General features: G+C 40.4%; 2 protein-coding genes and 1 pseudogene across 2 annotated transcripts; all 3 read right to left on the bottom strand.

Annotated features, from left to right (window-relative positions):
- LOC104728443 overlaps positions 1 to 2,020 on the bottom strand; it is a 2,278-nt pseudogene extending 258 nt beyond the window's left edge.
- Positions 14,058 to 15,216, bottom strand: LOC109127186 (ATP-dependent DNA helicase PIF1-like). Its single transcript, XM_019231657.1, has one exon. The coding sequence runs from the start codon at positions 15,020 to 15,022 to the stop codon at positions 14,378 to 14,380; it is 645 nt and encodes a 214-aa protein (XP_019087202.1). The 5' UTR covers positions 15,023 to 15,216; the 3' UTR covers positions 14,058 to 14,377.
- On the bottom strand, positions 15,058 to 17,405 carry LOC104728442 (ATP-dependent DNA helicase PIF4-like). The gene has a single exon (XM_019231985.1). It carries the CDS (start codon positions 16,051 to 16,053, stop codon positions 15,058 to 15,060), a length of 996 nt encoding a protein of 331 aa, XP_019087530.1. The 5' UTR covers positions 16,054 to 17,405.

The raw sequence follows: 18,269 nt of genomic DNA, 5'->3' as shown, positions 1-18,269 counted from the left end.
AAAAAAAAAAAAAAAAAAAAAAAGAAGTAATCCAAACATTACAAACATTGACCATAATTTAATTTGAAAAACAAATCTGATAATTAATGTTGCGGCTATATGTTCTTTATTGTCTTCTTAACTACATTAGATTTCTAAATTTCTAAAGAAATCTGATATATTGAAACATAAATTTTATATAATCAAATTTTTTCTAAATTTAGTACAATTTATATTCTACTAGTATATTTATTCTTTAGTATACATAACATGTCAAAAAGTAGCCGCAACATTATCATCTATGATCTATATAAACAAAAGTAGATCATTATTTCATAGAGATATGTATATGCTAACCTCTAATCGAGAAGGAACCGCTGCGATTAATTGGCGGTGGAAGCGGCGGCAATGATGAAGTGTAGGTTTCAAAACTTACCAAACATTTGGGAGTGAAGATGAAAGCCCAAAGCTTATCACCACAGCAGTGAGTGAGTGTTTGGAACGCAAGTTTCAGACATGTGGTGCAGTTTTTTGGATCCAAATGAGGACTACACTGAACAATAGACTCAAGATCATACAGTTCATCGACCCTAGTTGTATCCATTAGATAATATGGCGTAAACGATGAAGACATCAAAGATGATCTAACGATAACTTCTCCCATTTTGTCAGACAATCCCTGCCCAAAATTACCAAATGATTTGGGTATTAAATCGAGAGACGACCACCAAAAACCAGGCTTTGTCTCTAGGGTCGAGAGAAAGAACTTACCTGAGTATCGAACCAAACAATCTACGTAGTAAATAATTGCTTCTCGATGGTTAGTACAGTTTTTGGCAATCTCGATTGTTGCTTTCTTGACGCAAGCGTTGCAGGTTGTTCTGTTGACGTCTCCTGTGCACAAAAACATCCCATGGACTGTGTCTGAAGCTAGACCGGTCGTGAGATTGTAGTGTTAGCGAATGATGATTGGTTGCTAAGAGTGGAGAGAAGAGTTTTGAGATTTGTGTTGTAAGTTGTGTTGTCAGTGGTGGTTCCTGTTGGATATGGGTTTCACCCTGCCTTAACAGACTTTCAACCTAGTCCATTCTTGAATAGTCAACCTAACCCTCAGAATCTTTGACTGACCAGATCATCTTTATCGGGCCGACAAAGTTTCTTGAAGGCCCAATAAAGACGGACAGTCCATCAAACGACAGCCTGCAAAGAGGCGATGACCGACTTTGCCCTAAAGCGGTACCATATCGATCTTGAGATATGAGGATGAGACGTCCCATCAGCTATAAATACCGAGGGACAGGCATGGAGAAGAATGAAGTAACCTAAGGCAGGAGTCTGGAGTTCGTCCGATTCTAGCTTTAAGTGTTGTTAGTCAAATTGAGAATACATAATTCTGTAACCGGCCGATCGGCTTTAAGCAGATATCTTGTAACTCGACGATCTTTGACAATCTTAAATAAAGTCATTTGTTTTGCCCTCCTTAATTATAATTCTTGAGCTAGTGCTATCACTCGTTCAACATTTGGTGCGCATCCAGGGAAAAGAAACAAGGAGAGCTTTTAAAGGAAGTCCAACATCACCAAGCAGTACGTCTTCAAGATGAGAGAGGGGGAGACCACTGGGAGCGATGGCTACGTAGCGGACACGCCGGACCACATTCAACAAGTCCAGGAAGAGCTCCCACAAATTCCACCGACCTGAGCCCCGGCAACGCCGAACGGATCGGTAGGAGAGGGAACAGGTGCCCTCGTCGTAGGCGCACTAATGCGAAGCATACTCGAAAAAATAGACGCCTAGGACAGAAAGACGGAGGAATGTTTCGCCTCACTTTCAAACATCTGTGCAAGGTTGCAAGAAAACGCCGGGCCTCCAGCTCAGAGGAAATTCCAAGGCACCACTTGATCGACGAAATCAATATCGATGAGAGCGACCCGAAGCGATGCATTGGAATCGGTGCCCACCTCGACCCAACAATAAGAGCAACTTTGATCCAATTCTTAAAAGACAACGCTTCCACCTTCGCTTGGTCCTTCGACGACATGGTCGGGATAAGCATGGACGTCACAAGTCACGAGCTTAACGTCGACCCGACCTACAAACCAGTTAAGCAAAAACGGCGCAAGCTTGGTCCTGAGCGGTCCAAAGCAGTAAACGACGAAGTTAAGAAACTACTCGCAGCTGGGTCGATCATGGAAGTTAAGTATCCCGAATGGCTAGCTAACCCAGTGGTAGTAAAAAAGAAAAAATGGAAAGAACAGGGTGTGCATCGACTTCACCGATTTAAATAAAGCCTGCCCAAGGATAGCTACCCACTGCCGCACATCTAAAGACTTGTCGAAGCCACGACAGGAAACGCGTTACTCTCCTTCATGGACGCCCTCTTAGGATATAACCAAATTTTAATGCACACTGACGACCACGAGATAACCGCCTTTATCACCGATCAGGGCACGTTTTGCTACAAGGTCATGCCGTTCGGCCTAAAGAATGCTGGGGCCACCTATCAACGTCTCGTCAATAAGATGTTCGCCAACCAGCTGGGGATAACCATGGAGGTATACATCGACGATATGCTAGTCAAGTCTGCAAGAGCAAGCGATCATGTCGAGCATTTGCGGAAATGCTTTCAGACCCTGAACAAGTATAACATGAAGCTCAACCTGGCGAAATGTTCATTCGGCGTAACGTCCGGTGAATTCCTAGGGTACATCGTCACCAAACGAGGAATAGAGGCGAACCCGACGCAAATCAAGGCTATACTCGATATGCCCTCGCCAAGGAACAAGCGCGAAGTCCAGCGTCAACCGACAAAAGCTTGCCGTTTTATCAGTTGCTACGATCCACGAACAAGGAAAAAGAGTGGACGAGCGAATGCGAGCAAGCTTTCGTTGAGTTAAAAACTTATTTGACCACCCCACCCATACTCTCGAAGCCCGAAGAAGGAGAGAAGCTCTACCTGTATATCGTTGTTTCCGGATCGGTAGTTAGCGGGGTACTAGTCAGAGATGACCGAGGCGAGCAAAAGCCTATTTTCTACGTCAGTAAGACTTTGGACGGGGCCGAGCTACGTTATCCAAATTTGGAAAAATTAGCTTACGCCATGGTCATCTCGGCTCGTAAACTTAGGCCCTGTTTCCAGTCACATATGATCGCAATCCTGACAAATCAACCCCTAAGGCAAATTCTTCACAGTCCGGGACAATCTGGTCGTATGGCAAAATGGGCAGTTGAATTAAGCGAGTATGACATCAAATACCTCGGTCGGACGTGCATGAAGTCTCAGGTATTGGCGGACTTTATTGTCGAACTGCCACAACATTTTACCGCTTCTACCCCAACCGAAGAAAACTGGTATCTATACGTCGATGGAGTATCGTCACAGCATGGTTCAGGGATCAGAATTTGCCTGACATCGCCTACCGGAGAGGTCGTCGAGCAATCATTCCGACTCAACTTCACTACAACAAACAATGAATTGGAATATGAAGCGTTACTTGCCAGGATGCGACTCGCAGCAGGGATCGGCGTGAAACGACTTCACGCCTACTACAACTCCCAGCTCGTCTCCAACCAGTACAACGGTGAGTATGGCACCAAATGCGGTCACAAGAATTTGATCATTTCGTAATCGACAAAATACCCCGAAGCGCTAATGCTCCCGCAGATGCCCTGGCAGTCTTAGCATCGACTTCGGACCCAGACTTACATCGAGTAATCCTTTCGAGAGCATTTCTACAAGTAGCATCGACGCTGTGGCCCTCTTCAATGTATTATCCACCGACCCGGCAGAGCCCATCGACCTCGATGAAGAAATGCGATCTAGCGATGCCGAGCCAACCGACTGGCGATAGGAGATACTTCAATACATCAATGAAGGAACAGCCCAGCAGACAAGTGGTGGGCCCGACGTCTAAAGAAGAAAGCGGCACAATACGCCATAATTGAAGAGCGCCTCTACCGCTGGAGCGTGGCCGACATATTACTGCATTGTGTCTCGGCGGAAGAGGCCCACCGAGTTATGCAAGAAACACATGAAGGGGCCGGTGGAAACCACTCAGGCGGACATGCTCTAACACTCAAAATCAATAAGCATGGAATATACTGGCCAACTATGATCAGCGATTGCGAGCAATTTGCCGTTAAGTGCGAAAAATGTCAGAGGCACGCATCCGATATACACGCCCCGACAGAGCTACTTTCCACCATAACGGCGCTGTACCCGTTCATGCGATGAGCGATGGACAATGGCAGACCACTACCTGCCTCGCGCGGCAAAAAATTCCTCCTCATATTGACGAACTATTTCACCAAATGGGTCAAGGTAGAATCCTATAAGAAAGTCCAAGCAGGCGAGGTCCAGAATTTCGTCTGGAAAAATATAATATGCCGACACGGGTTACCTTGTGAAATCGTTACTGATAATGGATCGCAATTCATATCCAAAAAATTCGACGACTTCTGTGCCAGCTGGCGCATCTGCCTTAGTAAGTCAACCCCGAGGTACCCCCAAGGTAACGACCAGGCAGAAGCAACTATCAAGACAATTATAAATGGCTTAAAGAAACGGCTCGAAGAAAAGAAAGAACTCTGGGCCGATGAGTTAGATGGTATGCTATGGTCTCATCAAACTACCCCGCGAAGAGCGTCTGGACAAACCCATTTTCACTAGCATACGGTTTGGAAGCAGTGGCACCGGCCAAAGTCAGCGTTGGGAGTTTACGCCAAACCATGCTAGTCAAAAACCTAGAGTTAAACGATGATATGCTTTACGATAGCTTACACGAGATCGAGGAGTTGCGAGACTGTGCTTTACTCCAAATTCAGAATTACCAACAAGCTGCAGCTCGTCACTATAACCAAAAGGTCAACCTGCGATCTTTCAGAGAGGGAGATCTCGTCTTAAGCAAAGTATTTGAGAATACCGCCGAACACAACGCAGGGAAGCTCGGCGCAAAGTGGGAAGGTCCGTACCAAGTTTCTAAAGTCGTCCGCCCAGGAGTCTACGAGCTAATCACCATGTCTGGAGAGGCAATTCGGCGATCCTGGAATGCTGGCAACCTAAAACGTTATTTCTACTAAAAAAAAAAAAAAGAAAAAATCCTTGTTTACGAATATCCACTATCTATGTAATCTGAACTACGATCGGCTTGATCCTTTTTGCAAGTCACTTCAGTATCCCTTTTTATTCAAATACACTGCCTTACAAAGCTTGACAAACGTCATAACACAAAAAATTCCTAAAAAAAATGAAGGGAAGAATAACAGCAAAAACAAAACATGCAAGTAACAAAGTCGGCAACTTGGGTTGTCCGGCCAAATTGTTTTTACAAAAAAAAACCACACTCCACGCGAGGTGTAGGTAAAAGCCGGGCTACAAGCAATGCCCGCAAATAGTCCGAAGTCGACAAGCAAAGTAAGCCGCCGCCTGCGCGCAATCTCTTCAACCCAAGGCAAGGTATAAGCCGGGCTTCAACACGCGAATTCAACGCTTCCCGCTCCCGACATAATAAGATGAGAGACGTCTCACTGTCGAGAATAACCAAAAAAAAAAACAACAACACAATAACCAAAACATAGCATATCATATTCTAAAATAAAATCCGCTGGCCAGATCCGCTGGCCAGATGCAATGTTCAGAAAAAAAAAACACATTATGCCCAATAACAAGTCAAAGGCCCCGAAAAGAGTCAGCAACCCTACACACGGGTGCAAAAACTAGTTCAGTTCATAGAAATGTTAAAACAAACAACATGCAAAGCGTCCTCAACGACCCCCATGACCCTCACGGTTAAGAGCACGAACTCGGTCACGAAGCCAAAAAGGCATCATACGGAATCTCCCGAACCTGAACCGCTCCCAATCCTCTGGCCCAGCCTCCAATTTTCTCATCCCATCTCGAGATCCATCATCTGCTCGACCAGGAACTTATGTTGACGACGATAGGCACGATGCTGAATCTCAATCTACCAGAACAAAAAAATACAGGGAGAGGAAAGAGGAAAACAAAAGGAAAACTAAACAGTCAAGAATCCGAGAACTATAATTTTAAAGCAAAGCAAAAGACGAATGACGAACTAACCGTCCTAAACCAGCTAAGCGCCTGACGCCTTTCCTCGGGAGTCAAGGACCGAAGAAACTCCGGCGCAATCGCAGCAACCCCCGGCATAAAATCCCGCGGAAACGGCCGAAAAGGAGGTGACGCAGCCGCAACTGGCGGTTTCTTCCAAGGGAAGAACAACTCATTTGGACCAGCATCGATGAAGCGGCCTGACCTATCACTAGGTTGAACCGGATCGATACGAACTGGCGACGGCGAGCGATCGGTTCGGGGACGACCAAAAACGATCCAGTCACGACTTGTCGCCGGTCCCATCCATGGGGAATAGAGACGGTCACGACTCACCGGAACCCACTCCCCGGAATCATCGGAGTCACTCATGATCAAACAAGAAAGGGAGCAAGAGAATGTAGAGCAAGACAGAGTTATTAGCTGAAAAGAAGAGGTGGTGTGGTTTACTCCCCCACCCCCACCTCCATTTATATAACAAGGATGAAGGGAAAGCGAAGAGACGTCGCATTAATCAAGCGCCTGCCCACTTACCAGCTTTCAATGCGCCTCCCTCTCCCGCCAATCAAGACCCTGCAATAAAAATTGCGCCACACGCAACACCCACGCGTGGTAATGATGAGAAATGTCTCGGAAAAGTAATTCACCATTCAAGTCAAGCATTTAATACGACAAAATTAAAGGGTCCAAAGGTTGCGAGTCCCCACCTCCACGAAGTCTCCAGCTCATCAAAAAAAAGGGGGGAGCTATAGCAAATTCCAACTTTGCTTAGACTCGCCCCCAGCTTGTCAAAAAAAAGGGGAGGAGCTATAGCAAATTCCAACTTTGCTTAGACTCGCCCCCAGCTCGTCAAAAAAAAAAGGGGGGGAGCTATTGCAAATTCCAACTATGCTTAGACTCGCCCCCAGCTCGTCAAAAAAATAAATGGGGGGGGGGAGCTATAGCAAATTCCATCTTTGCTTAGACTCGCCCCTAGCTCGTCAAAAAAAAAGGGGGGGAGCTATAACAAATTCTAACTTTGCTTAAACTCGCCCCCAGCTCGTCAAAAAAAAAGGGGGGAAGCTATAGCAAATTCCAACTTTGCTTAGACTCGCCCCCAGCTCGTCAAAAAAAAAAAGGGGAGCTACTGGAAAATTCCAACTTTGTTTAGGCTCGCCCCCAGCTCGTCAAAAAAAAGGGGGGGGAGCTATAGCAAATTCCAATTTTGCTTAGACTCGTCCCCAGCTCGTCAGAAAGGGGAAGGCTATGGCCAATTCAAACTTTGCCTAGACTCGTCCTCAACTCGTCAAAAGGGGAAAGGTTGTGACAAATTCCAATTTTGCCTAGACTCGTCCTTAGCTCGTCAAAAAAAAAAAAAGAGGCTATGACAAATTCTAATTTTGTCTAGACTTGCCCTCAGCTCGTCAAAACAAAAGAAAGGGCTATGGCAAGTCTCACACTTTTCCATTCATAACCAAAAGGAAGGGGGTAAAGACAAACCACCCTCAGCATCTTCCTAACATTTCAAGTTCGTCCAAAAGCAAAACAAAAAAAAAGAACCACGCAAGCCACAAGCGGCATTATTCAAGAAACCACGCAGGGCTTATTCAGGGCCAGCTTCATTCACGCCTTCGGAAGCAGGAACAGGTACATGAGCTAACGGGTCCACCATGGCTGCGTCACTGACAAGTCCCGGGATCTGGATGGTATGCCCCTCTATTCCCTCAGAAATCAGAGTCACAGCTGCAGCCACCAAGGCAAGTCCGGTTACGATATCCTCCTCGTATGTTTCTTGCGGCGCCATCTGTGACCCAACATCTAGAGTCAGTTCATCGCCACCACCATGAGGCAGCTCGATTTCCACGTCATCGGCAGCAGCAGACAACATATTTGAGCCGTACTCGTCAAAATCAGCGACCTCGTCGTAACCTGGTATACGGCATGGGTTGGCAGCGACGTGCTCAGCAGTGGGAGTCACCACGTATCCATCATTAACCAACGGATAAATTTCAATACCCTTAACCACATTATCCCAAAAAGTCGAGCCGTCTGACACAAAGTTGATCGTTCCTCAATCTGTTTCGCAATGCCATACGCTTGAGCCTTCATCATCATTGAGTAAAATGCACGCCTAGCATCCCAGATATGCTGACGGATCTGGTTTGACCGTTTATAATAGCCTTCTTTCACTTTGCGACAAACCTCCTCAGCCCTCTTATCGACAGCCAGCTTCAGCAGACGGTCATGGTCCTTAGCAGCCTGGCGAGCAGCGACCTCCAAGCGAGTAACATCAGCACAAGAACGTTCTAATGCCCTCTGCAGTTGGAGGTTCTCCTCCTTAAGACGGTCGGAGTCCCGCCAGGCCTTAGAAGCTTCGGACCGGTAATTTCCAATCTGACTCTGAGACTCCTTCAATCCAGCTTCAGCTTGAACAATGTCTCGTTCAGCAGTCTTCAACCTGCGTTCATACCGACAGACCATCGAATACACCGCGCTCGCTGACTGACACCACATTAAACAAAAGTTTTAAAAAAAACAAAACAAAACAAAACAAAACAAAAAAAAAAAAAAAAAAAAAAAAAAAAAAAAAAAAAAAAAANAACTAGAACCTGAAGATCATGCCAAGCCCATTCATCGAATGCGTCAGACTCCTTTAAGTCACCTTCTGAACGTTCACCGGACACTCTAGAGATCTCGCAGATGAGAGCACCGCATTCCTTCTTGTCAGACAAAAAAGGAGTGTCTTTCGCATAACGAATATGGACGGAGTGGGAAGATTGGACTTGATATGATCGTGGCCAGCAAGGAGACAGAAGCTGCAGAGAAACCGGAGATCGTGGGAAGGATCACTCATTCAAGAGCAAAGGAGATGGCCAAGGAAGCTCATGCACTCATATCTGACGGGTCATTCAATCTACCGAGGATCCAAGTCTTCAACATATCCACCCTGAAGACTTCACCCGGTAATGATAACTAGATAACTTAGGTGTGAAGTTTGTACTCTTTTTCCCATAGCTGAGTTTTGTCCCAATGGGTTTTCTCGGTATGGTTTTTAATGAGGCAAATGGATCACTACGTCGAGTTATCTAGAAGTCATTACCAATGGGGATAATGTACAAGTCACCATGACTTCTGTACTAATACAAGTGACTTCTGTACTACTACAGATCACCTAGACGCTTCGTTGTTTTCTTATTTCTTTTACACGCCTTGTTGTTTTATTTTGAACTTCCTGTTGTTTGGAGTGTCGAGCCTTAGGGTTGATTATAAAACCCAAAAGCGACGCCTCCTTGTTTGGTAGCGAAGAAGTTTTATGTAACAAGTATTGTTGAATCTTTCTTCTCTCAATCCGAACTCGTGAATGCGTTCATGATTCCGAGTTTCTAAACACTTTGTGATTAAGAAACTCTTCACTTTATTTTTGAATCCATATAACCATCTAACACTTCCCACCATCGAATCATTGCTCTTCTCTCTCGAACATCACCTGCCGTCAATCGCAATCCACTTGTGCATCATCACCATCAATTCACGTCGCCTCTTACCTGTCATCAGCCTCCATCAGAGTTTCAGATCAAGTATGGGTTTTCGATGGTGGGTGATCCATCAACTTATACCCCAGGATTGCGCTAGCATACCAAATGCCATTAAACCCTTTCTGCCTGGTAAAGCGCATCATATTCTCAACGAAGCAAGCCGTCAATTTAACCTCGCACTGGTCGGCGAGATATTTGAGACCGACCATATTTCGAATCTTATGGACGGTGAGCTGAGTAATCGCTATTTGACGACGCCAACAGAAGTCCATCAAGAAGGCCGGGATAGGAAAGCAAAGACCCCCCTTCGTGAAATAAGGCTCGTACAAACTAATATACCCATCCGGGCACTTAAACACCCGATCGATGGATGAAGGACATACAATAGAAACATGCCGAGGAAGCTTACAAAAATCAGTCATGGCGAAAAGCGATTCGGCATCACAGAGCGTCGGACCAGAGTCAAAGGGAGCGCCAGGATAGTCAACCCCCTCGCCGACCTCAATCTCATCTCTGGATGAGGCATTAGCAGACCTTGCATTATCACGAGAACGAGGAGAATCGAAGCGGCCTATTCGATCAGGAGCAGAACCAACCGTTTTCGGCTAAACGGGTGTGTTAGACGAAGAGGAGGACCCAGGACTGGCTCTAAATTCGGAAGACCGGCTCCTTGGTCGGCGCCTTTTGGACCGCCTCGCAAGCCTCAGTGATTGTGTCGATGTCCCGGAATCAGACATACCGAAAGCATGATTAGACGATCTGGCCCTAGAGGAACTAGATGTCGAACGCTCCCTCACATAATCCTCACATGAGTTCGACATTATAATCGAGATCGGCAATTACAACAACAATCCAACCAGACGCTACTAATATGACAAGCTAAAAATTACAGGAAAAGCAACTAGCTAAAGGTATAAAGGTGTTACCTCGAATTTTGCGGCTGGAGAAGAAGTGAGAAAAACACTCCAAAGACCCTCCTTTTATAAGAGGAGGAAAGAGAAACCCTAGACGCATCGATTGTGCGCAAAACGGCACGATTCCCAAGTCGCGACGCTTCGATCCGACTTTCCCCAGAGAAAACACGGGACCCCAGAATGATATTTCGTAAATGGGCCAGGCCGAAGATTTACAGACAAAAGCTCATTGGCTCAAATTAAGATCGACCGCAATGAACTTGGGGGGGGGGACAATTGTTGGATATTGGTTTCACCCTGCCTTAACATGCTTCCAACCTAGCCCATTCCCGAATAGTCAACCTAACCCTCATAATCTTTGACTGACCAGATCATCCGTATCGGGCCGACAGAGTTTCCAGAAGGCCCAATAAGGACGGACAGTCCATCAAACGACAGTCTGCAAAGAGGCGATCACCGACTTTGCCCTAAAGCGTACCACATCGATCTTAAGGTATGAGGATGAGACTCCCATCAGCTATAAATACTGAGGGACATGCATGGAGAAGAATGAAGTAACCTAAGGCAGGAGTCTGGAGTTCATCCGATTCTAGCTTTAAGTGTTGTTAGTCAAATTGAGAATGCATAATTCTGTAACCGGCCGATCGACTTTAAGCAGATATCTTGTAACTCGACGATCTATGACAATCTTAAATAAAGTCCTTTGTTTCGCCTTCCTTAATTATAATTCTCAAGCTAGTGCTATCACTCGTTCAACAGTTCCGGATGGTTTGTTGCAGACAGTAGCCATGTGGGCGGATTCGGAGATAGCTTGTTTAGTGGTGAATAAGAGACAGAAGAGAGAAGAGAAGCAGACGAGGGCAGAGAGTTTCTTTGTTGTCTCCATGTTTTACTTTTAGATATGAGATAAAGTAGAAGAAGAAAAGATTATATATACAGAGAGATGAGAGATAGCGAAGGTCTTTATTTTTCCAGATTGGCCTTTGTTGCTGTTTTTTTTGTTCTTTGTTTTATTTTTGGATTCTCCCAACAAGAGTTGACTATTGTGAGAGATTGAAAGTATATATATATATATATATTTTAAGTGGGAATTAAAAAAAGGATTGAACATTTTAATTAGATGTGAAACCAACAGCTCTATGTGAAAATATATATGTACTTATTGTAATTTGTGACCTATGGACATATATAAATTTCAGATTATATTGTTGTTCATCACTCAAAATCTCGAGGAAAATATATATATATATATACTAGATAAATTTTTTAAACTTTTTTTTGTTAATGTACTATTTTAATACTAATTTTGCTAATATATTCTTTCGTTAACTATAGTGATTTAGTATATAATTTGTGGTAATGCACAACAATTTTTTTTAATACAATATTAATTAAATCAGTTTGATTCGACATATTTTATATTAGTGTTGTTAAAATAGTAAAATGATGATTGAACCCGTAATGAAATATCAGATTAATGATAGTTTATTTTTTAGTATTATCAGTTCAAACATGTAATGTCATATAACCCGTCATGTAATATAGTTTGTTTGTGTTATTCTGAAAATTTAATATGTCTAAATATTCATAACTTTAAACTTTTATTTTGTTTAGATATATCAGTTATAAATCATAAATTTCTTAAAATTTTGAAATTTACTATATACGGAAAATTTACTATATAAGTATGTTAAACACACACGTTTTATATTAATTGAGTAATATATGTTTGTTTAAAATTTTCAAATCACAATATATGAATGAAAAATACACGTTTTCATTAACTTTATGTATTATATGACGATTCACTATATTTAAATTTTAAAATAAAAAGAGATGATAGGAGAATAATTTTAAAAAAATCTGGAATAAATCTTCTAAATATCTATATTAATTATAGAACATTATATATATGGATATTTAAAATATTTAAAATTGTGTTTGGTTATAGGGATAGTAGAAAAAAGTTTTAAACTTGTTTGGATATGAATATAAGCATTAAATGACATTCAATAGTAAATATTTTCATAAACATATTTTTGAGCAAAGAATGCTGCAAAAATACTAGTATAGATAATTGACGAGGCTGGAAAACTATGTTACATCATAAGCATAAGGGCCGTGTGTAGCAATTCCCTGGTAGTATAGGCGTTTAACTATAATCACTTGTATTTGCGGCCTCGGTCCAATTCACCATATTCTAGTTATAAATTTTCTAATTTCACCCAAACTATAAAATTCTATATAATTAACCAAATTTAATTAATTAAGTTCGTAAAAACGCGTAACAATATACTAGGATAAGACCCGTATATACGTGCGGGATAATTTTTTTTTTCCTTTATGAAAACCTTATAGTTTAACATAAAATAGAAATTGTATTATTTTGGCATTATACCAATACTTGGTATCATATAATAATCTATACATAAATATAATCACATCGTAGTTTAGAGTTTAATGGATCAGTAGCATTTATATAAATCCGATGTTGGCCCATTAACACTCTCAATCTTCGTAAACATGTATTCGGGAAAATTAAGAGACAACAAAAAAAAATACTCATTCGATATTCAGAGTGTTTTGTGGGTTTGAGGAAAAAAGAAAGAGAGTATTTTGTCTGATCGAGCAAAAATCGAATCGAGACACCTAATCCATATCGGATATCTCCGAAGCAATGATATTCAAGATCGGATTCACAGTTTAAGAATCATGGTCGGATTTATTCAAGAATAATCTGATAAAGCTGTCTTTTTGTATCTCTCTCATTTCGATTTCAAAGGAAAAGTAAGGTAATAGATCGATCTTTGATTTATATATTTGCCTTTTCAATTAGGAAGATTCGTTGTAGATTTTAAATTTTCTTTTTCTATTTTCTTCACATAGTGCGTCGATCTGGATTCCAAAAGAATTGAATCGAATATGGATCTTCTTCTACAGGTTTGAATCTATTTCCAATTGTATTTTTTGTATTTGTTGTTGAAATCGAATCAATATTACGATCCATAGTTAATTTTTTGTTTTCTTCTTTCTTGAATTGTTATCACAAAACAGGATAATCCCATCAAGCCTAAATGAAAGATAAGCCAAAAAACCCTTTAGAATCCTGTTTATCCGTCTACTCTGATGAATTGGAAACCCTAATAATTCTGTTTTGTCTGTTCACGATAATTTTTTCCCCAAATAGACGCTCATTGGATTGAAGGAGACGTATGAACATACTGGTTTTACAAAAATATTTCAAATGAAAGGTAAGAAAGGAAATAAATTTTGGTTTATCACAGGTTATAGGGTTAATTTTTGTTTAACAAAACTAATGTCAAATTTGTTTACTTGTCAGGGTTAATAATTCTGGTTTTGACCAAATTTTCAACTACGTAAACAACAATGGAACTTGTAGTAATGAAGACATATATACACTATCCTGGTAAGTTTAATTCAACCAAAATTTTAACTTTCTCCTTACAATGTTTATTAATTATATAAATTAAATAGTTTTTGTTAACAATTTATAAAAGACGAAAGTATGTTTTTATAAATTATATTTTAAAAAAGTTTTTGATAATATGGAAAAAAGTTTGATAATAAACCTACTGATGAGACAGTAGGTTTAGCACAAACATAAAAAAACCATACTAAATTATTTCAAGAACATCCTAAGTTTAAAAAAAAAAATGTTTGCTTAGAACCATACTTGCCACATGAAACTCTTTCACTCATTTCGTTCCACCACTTCACCATCCTCGACGGTCTTCACATCATTTGAAAACATCTTGTGTTTATAACACAAATCAAAATATAATTTCAGAAACAGAGCTTACAAAATAGTATACAGTTTAAAAATACACAAAAGAGTTTATCAGTAATAGGTACCTTCAAAAATGTGTCCTACATGAAACGCCTCATTTCAAATTTTGAAAAACTTCCTTGAATACGACGTTCATTGTTTCCTTCTGTGGCTTTCCTTCTTTATCTACAATCAAAACCTTCAATCCTTTTTTATTAGTAACTCTTGAAACTACCACATAAAGCTGACCATGTGAAAAACATGGCCTTGGCAGATACAACCCAACATAATCCAAAGACTGTCCCTGACTTTTGTTAATAGTCATTGCAAAAGTAATAACTAACGGTAACTGTCTTCGCCACATTTTGAATGGTAGTTTAGTATCTGAAGGAGTGAGCAATATCCTTGGAATGAGTACTTTGTCGTCCACTCTGTCTCCTGTAATCACAATAGCTTCCAAAACAAACTCAGCCAATTGTGTGATCTGTAACCTTGTTCCATTCATTAGCCCTCCTCTTGGATCTATATTCCTCAACAACATTACTGGACAACCCACCTTCAATCTAATTTTATGATTTGGAACTCCAGATACCTTTAGGCTATTTAAGAAATCGGGTGTAAGCATTGGATTATTTTCAAAATGTTTATCAGCTGGATCAATAGAATCAAAACTTAGGTATGTTCTTTCCTTACCTACAAAGTAAATTGAAAGATAATAAAGTGTTTGTATATATATTAGATCTTTGATAAAACGTAACATGTTTTTGAAATATGAATATTAAAATACAAATATTACTAACCTTCAAGCAGATCAAGCATATACTCATTGATTATCCCAACATTCTCATTGGTCGGACATAAGATTGCTCTTTCTTGAAAAAATTTAGGATCATCATTATCTTTCAAACATTTAGGATCTCCATAAACCTCTCTGCTTATTACCTTGTTTATTACCTCAATAGGATCATCTGCAGTTGTGATTAAAAACTCTTCAGGGATATCTATCATCACTTCACCATCAGTAGGTTCAGAAATTTTTCCATCACCAACTTTTAGTATCCATTCTGAGAAATCCTTTATATCTTGAGCTGCTGTAGAACTCAAATTATTCGCAAGAAGCCTCATATTCTTGGTCAACTTCAATACTTTATAATGCTTCCATAGATAAGAAGCATTTAGTGCACTCATACATATTTCTGCTCTTCCTGCATTTGGGATGATGGGTAACACCTGCCTGAAATCTCCACCAAATACAACAACTTTTCCACCAAAAGATCGATTACCAGCTCCTTTTATAATATCCGACAAACTTCTATCTAACGATTCAAAACAATGTTTGCTCATCATTGGGGCTTCGTCCCATATTATCAAAGATGCTTCTTCCACCAGTTGTGCTTGATCTGAACCCGGACTCATTGTACAAACACTACTTTCATGCGGATTTATTGGAATTCCGAACCTAGAATGTGTTGTCCTTTCACCTGCTAACAATAGAGAAGCAATGCCACTGGACGCAACGTTTAAGACGATTTCTCCTCTCACTCTTAATCCTGCTGATAGAGTTTTATATAGGAAGGTTTTACCAGTTCCACCAAATCCATAGACAAAGAACACACCACCCATGTCGTTATCCACTGCTTCCATGATTTCTCTGTATATGTTTTTTTGCTCATCTGTCATAGACTTTAACCATGAATCATGTTTTTCTTGCTGCTCTTTCCGGTCATAGTCTCTATCATCAACAATCAACACATTAGTATCATCAATGATATCATCTGGAAGTGTAGGCATTGTGGCAAAGGCTGACAACCTTGTTCCATTGCTCTTTAATATGTTGTCTATATCTTGTAAGCCAAATCTCTGCTTAGCGTCATCGAATAGAATAAGATCTTCACAAAATCCAAAAGAAATTTCAAAATCAGACCTAGATTATAACTCTCACACAATAGACACTAATGATTATAAAGATTGATGTTTTACCTGGTCGGTTAAAGTATTCTCTCCGTCTCATCTCTATATCTTCAGTTAAATGAGACCAAGTTTTTTCCCAAACAACTTCTGGTTGAGATAAACTAAAAGATTGAAGCATTATAGCGAATAGACGACGTAAGTAGTTTCCAATACTCCAAAAACTTGTTCGGACTATATCATCTATATATTCTTGATCATTGTCTAGCAACCCTAAAGCAAAACATGCCTCTTTGTAAGTTCCATAGACAACTCCTTCCACAGTTTTAATGTCATCAAAGCACTCAGGTCCTGTGACACTATTGAGAAGTACTCGTAGATAATATTCATCTTCGAAACCAATTGGAACATAGTTAATCCTTCCAATCGTCGTACCTGGTCTCTTTCTTAAATTAAACTTCTTTTTCTTCCCATCCCATGTGAAAAACTTAGGGATTGCACATATGTTTTTGTTTTCGCCAATGAGCTAACCTTGTTCAACTCAAACCAAGCGAGAAATATAGAATTAACTAACTCCCCTCTATCCAAAATTGTTGCTACTTCATCATCACCCTTGAAATATATTAGGTGCTTCCCTTCTAGGTGAAAAGACAACCTTTGAACTGATGTAGATCTGTAAGTTATAGGATTTTTTAATATTCTCCAACCAGCTTCAAAAGCTGAAACATACCTGCCATTTTTAAATTCGTTTATCATGTGCTAAAGTTTTTGTCAAATTTCTGGTCTGATTAGGTATGATCAAATAATACAGATAATCTAAATACTTACATGCCATCTAAGTAATCTTTTATTTCATCAACATTACCACTACCTTCAGTATTTTGAACCGGAGTCTCCTTTCTTACTTTTTTAGCTTTCTTGTTCTGTACTTTTTCTGTCGAAGATGGCTCAACAACTACTGAGACACAATCAGACCCTTTAGTAATGTACTTAAATAAATATTTGATAAAACCTGTTTGGTTGCACCACTCAACATTAAGATGAGCCCGATATCTTAGTAACAACACTTTGTTATATGGTATAACATAGCGATTGTCACACTTAAAACCATTCTTCTTAACAAAATGATTTGTTTTCCGTCTTCTGTAAACTGGAAATCCTTCTTTATCAACTGTTGTCTGATCAACATGTTTTTTGGGGAAAAACTTTGTACATTTCCCTTCGTCCATACATGGTGAATTTATATTGGCTGCCCCACATGGTCCGTGAATCATCATTTCCTTAACCATGTCATAGAGCTCGGGCTCTCTATGCTTGTCTGGGATTTCAGCTGATATTATCTTGTCGATGTCTTCTGATTTTGGCAACTTAGAATTTGGGTGCATCCATAACAAAATGTGCGCATGGGGAAGTCCTCTCTTCTGGAACCCAATGGTATACATTGCTAAAAAAACACGGAAACAAATCCATATTAAAAGAACATCCGCAAATTTAGAAAAATGTATAAACACAAATAGTTTCATCCGGAGACTTACATGAGACTGTTCGTCCTAACATATGTTTTTTGGTTAGATCATCCATTAAAGAGTTGACCTTCATCTTGAACACTCTGCTAATAATCTCAGACCTATCATCAATATTCAATTTCGAATCAGCTCAGGCCATTTAGGGTTGCAAGTGAATGTAATGAATAGATCAGGAAATCCATAATACTTACAAACTGCCATTGCATCTAGATACATATTCCTCATATATCTAGGTCCACCAACAAAAGAAGCTGGCAAGTAGCATTTGGTCCCTTACTCATTCAAATTTGTGTTGCCTTGATTATCAACATCCTTCACCGTATTATAATTAGCAGCCCTCAAATTTGACTGATTTAGCTTGAGGAAAGTTAACTTGTTTGTCTCTATAGTCGTATAAGCATCCACTAAGAATTGCTGAAACAATCTTTTGGACATTAACAAACAATGTGATTCGTTCTTCCTCTCATGTATACGGAATGCAAACCATTGGCGCATACTGATGCACTTCCTCTCTTTCTCCGTTTCTCTATTTTTTTGATTTTTTTTTCAACCACCAGGTCCTTTTAGTATTCC

This window comes from Camelina sativa, chromosome 11 (assembly GCF_000633955.1).
Source record: "Camelina sativa cultivar DH55 chromosome 11, Cs, whole genome shotgun sequence".
In the NCBI taxonomy this organism is placed as follows: Eukaryota; Viridiplantae; Streptophyta; class Magnoliopsida; order Brassicales; family Brassicaceae; genus Camelina; species Camelina sativa.
This window is presented reverse-complemented; position numbering and strand designations above follow the sequence as displayed.

What these genes read in the sequence shown, in the direction of transcription:
- LOC109127186 (XM_019231657.1), bottom strand. Translation starts at nt 15,022, where the DNA reads ATGTTACGTTTTATCAAAGATCTAATATATATACAAACACTTTATTAT.
- LOC104728442 (XM_019231985.1), bottom strand. Translation starts at nt 16,053, where the DNA reads ATGCCTACACTTCCAGATGATATCATTGATGATACTAATGTGTTGATT.